Source organism: Oncorhynchus keta, chromosome 24 (assembly GCF_023373465.1).
Source record: "Oncorhynchus keta strain PuntledgeMale-10-30-2019 chromosome 24, Oket_V2, whole genome shotgun sequence".
In the NCBI taxonomy this organism is placed as follows: domain Eukaryota; kingdom Metazoa; phylum Chordata; class Actinopteri; order Salmoniformes; family Salmonidae; genus Oncorhynchus; species Oncorhynchus keta.
Window position 1 is genome coordinate 30,062,822 of NC_068444.1, and position 9,222 is coordinate 30,072,043.

A 9,222-nucleotide genomic window follows, 5' to 3' on the forward strand; every position below is an offset into this window, starting at 1 on the left:
AAGACTGAGTTCTATAAGCCTTCCACTCAGCATGTCTATTAGGTAATAGGCTTAAATCTTTTATTTACAAAATCTATGCGAACGGTCCTGCACATCAGCCTAACAGTTAGTCTCTTACCCATCCCTGGAGCTTTCCCAGGTCCAGGTACATGGCCAGGGTTGATGTCCCTGCCTCCCATCCCAGTGGGCTGCCTCCCAGGCCCAGGTTGCTGCTGTAGAGCTGGAGGCCCAGACTGCTGCTGTTGGGGCGGTGGTCCTGGTCCCTGGCCGTGCATTGGCAGCTGCTGACCAGTGGGAACGCCGTTCTTCTCCCACAGGTTGACAGTCTTGTTATTAAACTGGCTGGGGTCTCCCCAAGCCGACGTCCCATCGTCAATGTCCATCTTCCTGCTAATGAATTGTGGTGAAGGTTCCTCCCAACCGCTGGACTGCGGCCCCTCTCCTCCATTAGGACCGCTGGGGATGGGTCCGGCCGTCCAGCCTGTGCTGCTTTGGTTTTGGGCCTGGGGGCCCGATGGTCTCCCCCAGCCCTCTCCTCCTTGCATGTCCCCTGGGTCCAGTGCTTGCTGCGGTAGCGGCTGCTGCTGGGGCTGTGATTGGTGCTGCTGCTTTTGTGCCATGGGGCCTTTCACAGAGGCCGTCTGGCTGTTTGGCATCTGTGACGGGTGCATTTTCCCACCCCCCCCTCCACCCCAACGCCCCTGGTGGGGTTTGCTGCCCCCCATGTCCACACCTGCCCCTCCTCCACATGTACCTCCTGCCCCCCAGGCTCTCCTAGGGGCTCCCTCGTCCCAGCTACCCCACGTACCGACTTCTGAGTCTCCCCCACCTTTCCTTTCCTCTCCCCATGCTCCTCCTCCACTGCTTGATTTGGCCTCTCGCTCTCCCCAGTCCCCCCCAACCCTCTCCCTCTGTCCACCACACCCTCCTCCATCCCTCCCCATCTCCTTCCATCCTCCTCCTGTCCCCTTCTCCTCCTGGCTGCCTACCCAGCCACCACCACCTCCTCCTCCACCGTGGTTACCCTGTTGTCCATTATCTCCCCACCCTCCTCCTCCACCTCCTCTACTACTACGTTCCCTCCCTCCACCCCACTCTGATCCTTCGTTCCCCCATCCTTTTCCTTGGCTCTCCCCTGGTCCTACCCCACCCCAGCCTCCTGTAGGCTTCCCCTGGCCTGGTCCAAGGCCTCCTCCTCCTCCCATACCTGCTCCAGTGGTCATTGACGCAGATTGTGTGACACCAGAAACATTCCTCATGTTGGATCCCGGGTGAGGTGGTCCTCGGCTGGGTAGGGAGTTGCTGCAACCGCTGCTGCTGTTACCACCACTCTCCCAGCCCTCCCCAGAGGTCCCCAGGGAAGGGTTGGAGTTCAGGTTTGGAGCTGAGCCAGGGAGAAGGGAAGGAGAATCAGTAGTTGTAGCAGAGCCAGTGGAGTACTGAGAAGATGGACCAATGGGAGGTGGAGAGTTTTTGGATGAAGCAGACAACCCAGAACCTCCTTTTCCTGGTTCTAGGTCCCAGGCCACGTTCTGTCTGATCTGGGTCTGGCCCCAGCCCGTGTTGGAGAGGACGCGCGGGTCCAGGTCATTGCGGCTGAGCATTGCCTGTAAGGCCACTTCAGGGTTGGGTGGTGGGGGATGGGAATACCGGTGGTGGCCATACCCATGGTGTTGATTGTGATTGCCGCCACCTCTGGAGTTTCCTCCACCGCTGGATGAAGAATGACCTCTTCCACCCCGGCCCCCCCACTCCCCTGTGTCCCCCTCTGTCCCTCCGTCCCCCACTCCAACTCCCTTCTGATTGTCCAAAGCTCTTGTTGTAGTGGTGGATGATTTGGGAGAAGAGGCGGCGGCAGGGGGGTTGCCGATGCTGCCCCCGCTGCTGCTGCTGCTACTGCTGCGGCCGCCGACACCACCAGCCTCCCCTCCTGAATTGCCAACTCCACCACTTCCACCCATCCCACCTGAATTACCTCCCCAGTCTCCAACTGAAGACCCTCGCTCTCCTCCTCCTCCCCACCCTCCCTGAGATACCCCGGCGGTCTGAGTGTTACCCCCACTTCCAGCGCCCCAGGCTTTCCCTCCATTACCCCCCTGAGCACTGTACCCCCACCGCGAGCCTCCACCACCCTCAGCAGCTCCCCCTTCCCAACCATCAGTCCTTGAGGCACCCGTTTTGGAGTTAGCAGCGGGGAAAGGCTGGCCTCCCCAGGAGGAAGAGGTTTGGGAAGTAGAGAGGTTGTCTCCCCCGTTGCCTCCTCCCCCACAGTCTATATTGGCTCCCTCCCCTGTCCCCGCATTTTTTGGTCCTGCTCCGGTCTCCAGCGCCGCTCCACCCCAGCCCCCGTCCGACGGGTGCTCTCTTTCTCTGGATTGCATTTGGTGAAGTTGGTGCTGATGAGCAGATTGATTCAAAGCTAGAGGTGGGTTCCCCAGGGCCGGGGGAGGGTTGTTGGCAGACAGAGACCCAACCTGGCTCTGGAGGAAGGAAGAGGGGGGGGCACCTTCAGAGGAAGCTGCCCCAGCTCCATCCTGCTGCACTAGGGCAGGCCAGGCAGAAGGGTTGGCATTTGGGTTGAAGTTGGCACCAGGGATCCCCCCACTGCCACCAAGCGAGCCATCAGGGCCCACTGGCAGAGGGGAGGATTTGGGAATGGGTGGCAATGACGTCCCTGGGGCTGCATTCCCTTCTACAGGACCCTGTGAGGCAGCAGACCCCCACACCACACTGCCGGACAGCATACATTCATTGGACATTGAGAACGAGGAAGTGGGTGAAGGACTGCCAGGATCCCCACCTTTCCATGAGGCACAGCTGTTCGGTATTCCACCACCGCCCTCCACCGACGACTCACTACCGCTTCCTGGGCCTGAAGCTCCACCTCCTCCGCTCCCGTCACCTGGGGCGATGTTAGGCCACTCCTCTAGGTCCGAGCCGTCCACAATGACCTTCTCCCTGCCCTGAGAGGAGGGCAGGCTGCCAGAGCCCGTCCCCCACGTGGAATTTGCATAATTTGAAGAAGTAGAAGAAGCAGCGATTGATGATGAAGAGGATGATGAGGTGAGGGGCAGTGAGGGTGCAGCTGGACCCACATAGCCTGGACTGGAATCTGGACGGGAAACAACAAAGACACGAGAGACACACACATTGACTGCCGCCCAATTTTTATGGACTTGGACAAAGAGAGAACGAACAGTTTTCCCCAAAACGGTCTACCAAGACAAAGCGAGTAAAGTGGGATGCACTTCTAAAGTATTCAAACAGAGCGTAACTTTGCATGATGCCCCATGTCGACTCGTGCCAGACACCCACCTGAGGCAGCAGCCATGGTTGCGTTGAGGCCGTCTCCCCCTCCGCCCCCTCCACCCAGTAGCATGGAGGACAGCGGCGGCTGGCCCCTCTTCAGTAGCACTTTGTGGTCTTGCTGGCAGCGGAATCGCGGGGGCACTTCGCGGGGCATGTAGCGCTGGGGGGCCTGGGTGCCTGCTGTGGGGGGCTGTCCGTTGGCCACCGCCGGCCGCTTCGCATTGTTCCCGCCCTGAGGGGGGGCGCCGCCTGCAGCCGCGGTGGCAGGGGAGGAGGATGCCGAGGGGGTGGGTCCAGGGCTGGGGGAAGCAGAGCTGGGGGCAGCAGGAGTCTGGGTGGACAAGGGCTTGGTCAATTCTGGCACTGCATGGTGAAGGAGAAGACAGAGAAGTTAGTAAGGAGTATAGAGGACATTCAGCATAAAAATGGTGATATGAAATTAAAATAATATTTCCTAGTGGATAATAAAACATTTTATCTAGCCATCATCATACGGCAAGGTAGCCAAGTGGTTAGAGTGTTGGACTAGTAACCAGAAGGTTGCAAGTTCAAACCCCCCGAGCTGACAAGGTAAAAAACTGTCGTTTTGCCCCTGAACAGGCAGTTAACCCACTGTTCCTAGGCCGTCATTGAAAATAAGAATTTGTTCTTAATTAACTGACTTGCCTAGTTAAATAGAGTCAAATTGCCACATGCATCTAAACAATAGACCAGACCTGGTTCAAATACATAGCCAAATATACTACTTTCATTTGAAGTATTTTGAAATAATTGGCTTGGGTTATTTGAAATTGGCTTAGGCCATGAACAGGGGTATTTGGAAATAGCCACGGGATGACCGTTGAAACTATTTAAGATTCTTTATCTATCGGAATATCTGTAGCTACTTTTTAAGTAAATAACTGCAGTCAACTTCTGCCCTAAGTTAGGAGATAAAGCAGATTGCGTTGTTCACCCTTCACATTTTTCATTTCGAAGCTTACCAGTAGTCCCCAGTCATATGGTATATGTTTTCAAGCACATAACGACAAGACCGTTGACTGTTGTGCAGCACTCGTCAGGAAATCTAGTTACAGTATGGAAATTACAACTTTGCCAGCTAGATATCTTATAACTAAGTTAACTGTCTAACATGTGCTAATTGCTCTGCAGTTGTACATTTGGTTTGCTAATTTAGTGGCTAGTTAGCTAGCTTCTTGCAAAATTAAGAGTCTTGGTAACAGCAGAGAATCCCCTCCTGGATCTCGAGGCTTACGGTCTAATATTTACTTTGTGCGTACAGCAAACTGAGTAGCAATTTTAAGTTACTTGTATAACTTTAAGAGCTGGGATGTCTGTCCTGCAAATTGTTTGTCAGAGACTGCATAAAATGTTTTCAATGTGTTCATGAGCATTTAGCTAGCATTCCCTATGGGATTTTACATATACTTGTTAGCATTGCTAACCTTTGGGGTTCGAAAATAGCACCCCTTGTGTTCAGTGCCAGTATTACCAAATATCCTGGGATCGCACAAGGATTCCAAATACATTTCAAATAACCCTAGAGCAAATCAGACCGGAGTTCAAATGCATGGAGTATTGCAATATTTGTACGAGTATTTTCAAATGCATGTCAATATTTTCCAAATGCATTCCCTAATATGTACAGGGGGTACTGACCACACTATTGTTATTTTACTGCTGCTCTTTAATTATTTGTTACTTTTATTTCTTCTTTTTTTTCATATATTTTTTTAAACTGTGTTGTTGGTTAAGGTTGTAAGCATTTCACTGTAAGGTGAACCCGTTGTGTACCCGTTGTGTACAGAGCATGTGAAAAATACGATTTGATTTAATATATTCCAATATTCAGTTACTTGTGAGAAGGATGGAAGAGGGAAAGACACAGTGCTCTTTATCTGCTGGATAGTGTGTCACTGGAGTGACAAAGCACAAAGCCAACCGCATAAACAAACACAGCTCAGGCACCCAGAACCAAAATCGTGCGTAATTGCATCAGATGCTTGATTAAGTTCTGGTGGGAAAAATATTAGAAAATGTACTAATGAGACTAGCGAAGTCTCTAGCAAAGTCTCCACCCCTCCGAACAGAAACTCAGACAGTTTTGGGCAAGTCTATGAGCCAAAGATGCAAGCACTTGCGAAATCGTGATTAGTACAAATGATCAGTGACGAAAAATCTGCATACTGGAACAGTACTAAATTCCTCATTAGGTGTCGCAAAAAAATGCTAGCGATGAGAACGACAAGACCGCCATAAGCAGACAGAGAAACAGGTGCGACGTTGTGAACATTGCAACCAGGCGAATCTAGCAGAGGACACAAAGACACCACTCACCTTTGTTTTTTTGCTCTGCAACCTGAAATAAGACAAAAGTACATCAAAAGCCAAATATGGAGATATTAATTAATTTGTTAAAGACATTCAAGTGAAAAACAAACATAACTGTATGAACATCAAAGTAGGACAATGAAAGAGTCAAATGTGTGGTGTGACAGTGGCTGGTTGGAGTACTGTGGTCTGGACAGAGTGCCAGGCATAACAACACTAATCAACAATCTATTATTCATTACATTTAATTTATTGAGACTTGTTGTGTGTATTGTATACAACTTTGCAATACTGAATATACCCCAGCTGGCCAGGTCATCACAACTTGGTGATATCATGTAGCCTATAATCTGGTTAATCAGAATACTATTGTGTCAAAACAAAAGTTCTAAGAAAAACAATAAGACTGCAACAAGTTAAACTGAGCATCATTCTGGGCAAAGTTGTATGTTGGCGTGGAAATACATCTTTACCTTCTGAGATGCTTCCCTTTTCCTTTTGTCGTCTTTCTTCCTTTTCTTGTCTTCCATGAACTACTGTTCCCTGTCCTGATACTCTTTTCTGGGGTGAGAGGAAATAGAAGAAACACATTATAAACCGCAAACCAGTGCAACTGTCCTTAGAACAATCTGTAGACTGGCTTGAGCCATAATGATTTACAAGCCTAGGGTTCAGAAGATTGCTTGGCAGGTGATGTACTGTTCATAGGGTAATTATCCACATAATACACCTGCAGGAAATTTCTGGCTTATCCTCCCCTCCAAGCCTTGTGAGTTAGCCAGTAAAAGGATGGAGTGTTTAAGTCTTGTTCTAAGCTTTGAATGCTAAAGGCCCAGTCCTGTTGACTTAGCAGGGACACACTTTCTAATGCCTTGTTTTCAAACTATGACTTAACAGTAGCTAGCCTATGCCATGACAGCACTGTAAGGGATCTGAAGTATGGCTGCCTTGACACACCTATTAAAATGCAGTTACTGTTTCTAAAAGGCGAGATATACTAAACGGGTTGATGTTTCTCTTAAGGAACCCACCCATAAGTAAGCATTCAAATAGAAAACGGGGCATGTAACGTTACATCACAAAAAAAATACATTAACAGCCAGCACACTCATTGTTGATAAGAGTCAAGGTGACACATCGCCATGGACACAATGCTCTGAAAATGACCTGTAAAGGCAACAAAACTGATCATGATGCGAATGTACAGCTATCTGGCCCTTATTTATCAGTGGCATAGTTAACGTTAGAGGCTATGGGGGCTCACTATGAGCCACAGTTGTCATGATTTCGGGAGCTCGGGATAACTACTGTCAGCCTTCTGTAGCTGGTTACGTTAGCTGCAACAGCTATCCTTCATTCACGCACGTAACCTTTCGTGCATGGGAATAAGCAACATAGTTCGCTAGCTACCTTTGCAAGTATGAAGGTGCAACAATTATTACAATGTAACTAGCTAATGCTAAACCCTGCCGATGGTGGCCATTCAGCAACCGTGGCTAACAACCAAAACGCTGCATGTCGATGGATGTTAGCCATCGTTATGAAACTATGGCGGGCTAAAAATGGACACACGACAAGCACAACAGGCTCAGATCACGAAACCGAGGAGCTAACGTTATCTATCCACGCAACACAGGTAGTTCACTGACTAACGGTAAATGGACCAACGTCTTCATATTTTAGTGTACGCGAGGTCTTGCACCGACCTAGCAAGGTAAAAGAGATGTAGCTAAATTAGCTATCTGCTGTGTCGACCAACTACACACCCTGTAACTAGTTGCTAAACTAGCTAGCAAGCGAATACCACATTTGTTTTGTTGTTAAATACAAGTATGCCAGCATTATTTTCTGCAGGATTACTACCCAGACTCCGGATTTATATTGCTACATTGGTCTGCTCGTGACTGAAGTGAGCGCCAAGAGAACTCCTCCAGAGGCTCACTCGCGCGACGACATCAACTCTGTAGCATGCTAGCTAGACATATTAGCACCGATGTCGACAGAAAATTGCTGCGTTGCAAGACTGTTAGCAATAGCCTCTTATCTATGGAATATGCATATTATTGCAAAATATGCATGCAGTTAACCAACAACTTGTGACGAAGATATACTCACCTCAGGAATCACATATGAAATAGAGCTAGCTAACTAAAGCTAAGATTATTTCCTCTTTCATCTGTGGCTAAAGTGCTTCAGTGCGAAATCCTCGTTTTTTTGTCATTCGAGGCTACTTGAAAATCAACAGCCCCTAAACGAATAATGAAGTAACGTTATGTGGCTAACAAAGAAATATACTTGTTGGTGCTCTTGATTTCTAAGTAAGTACTATGATAATGTAAACCTAGCTAATGTGCAGAAGAATTCGTTTTTAAAGCGCTGGAAAGTCAGTTGGTTGACGGTCGGCCATTTTGCAGCTATGAATCGAATGTCTCGCCAGCAGCAAGCTCTCTCTGGTGGGGGTGAGGGAGATTTTTGTCCTTCAATTAGACAACTGTGGAGTTAGTTTCATACAGCATCATTACCGTTAGACAATAATTCCTTCGTCAAATAAAATACCAGTTTTAATGAATGTCATGGGTTGATCAAGTATGGACACTGTGTGCTGTTAAGGGCTGTCTTTGTAATAACGTCGTATTTCAAAAATGTCTGCCATAAAAATGTTTTAATTTCATGGATTTGGTATTCTAACTGAAACGTTTAGAGGCCCCCCGCCCTTCCCATATTTTTTAGAGGCATTGATTGTAATGTACTTTTTTGTGCTGCAGTATTGACTAAACCCTGAGAGTGGCGCAATTTCTTGCTCATTTTCTCCCCCAAATAATCCGCTCGTTTGCTGTCTGCGAGGCGTTTGTGTTCCTTTTTGTTGAACTTGTCAGGGATACAGTATTTTGGTTGCAACAGTGGTGAAAATCTAATTTGAACTGATTATAACTATATTTCAAATGTACGAGTACAGTTGTCTTCTTTAATTACTTGGATGCTGTCTTCAACTTATTTTTGGTCTATCAAGAAAGAGAGAAGCAAGGAAAACGAAATAAGAAGTGATGTACAAAGAAGAGGATTGAGCAGGTGAACCAACAGAAGACAGGCCAGAGGAAAGAAGACCCAGGGAAAGTCAGGAACATGGGAAAAACAAAAATATAAAAGCAACATGCAACAATTTAAACAATTTGACTGAATTACAGTTAATTTAACAAAATCAGTCAATTTAGATACATTAAATAGGTCTTAATCTATGGATTTGAGATGACTGGGCAGGGGTGCAAACATGGTTGGGCCTGGGAGGGCATAGGCCCACCCACTTGGGAGCCAGACCCAGCCAATCAGAATTAGTTTTTCCCCACAAAAGGTCTTTATTACATGCATAAATACTCTTCAGTTTCATCAGCTGCCTGGGTGGCTGGTCTCAGACGATCCCGCAGGTGAAGAAACCAGATTTGGAGGTCCTGGGCTTGCATGGTTACACGTGGTCTGCGGTTGTGAGGCCGGTTGGACGTACTGCAGAATTCTCTAAAATGATGTTAGAGGTAGGTGGCTTATGGTAGAGAAATTGACATTACATTCTCTGAGAATAGAGAATAC

At 48.2% G+C, this 9,222-nt stretch overlaps 1 protein-coding gene across 1 annotated transcript in view; it reads right to left on the reverse strand.

The window, feature by feature from the left end:
- tnrc6ba (trinucleotide repeat containing adaptor 6Ba) overlaps positions 1-8,281 on the reverse strand; it is a 44,941-nt gene extending 36,660 nt beyond the window's left edge. The window contains exons 1-6 of the mRNA XM_052478429.1: positions 7,756-8,281; positions 6,114-6,201; positions 5,647-5,668; positions 3,316-3,672; positions 1,096-3,112; positions 119-909 (exon numbers count right to left, since the gene is read on the reverse strand). Coding sequence (XP_052334389.1) covers positions 119-909; positions 1,096-3,112; positions 3,316-3,672; positions 5,647-5,668; positions 6,114-6,170 — 3,244 coding nt within the window. The 5' untranslated portion in view covers positions 6,171-6,201; positions 7,756-8,281. The remainder of the gene's footprint in view (positions 1-118; positions 910-1,095; positions 3,113-3,315; positions 3,673-5,646; positions 5,669-6,113; positions 6,202-7,755) is intronic.
- Between the last annotated feature and the right edge of the window lie 941 nt (positions 8,282-9,222).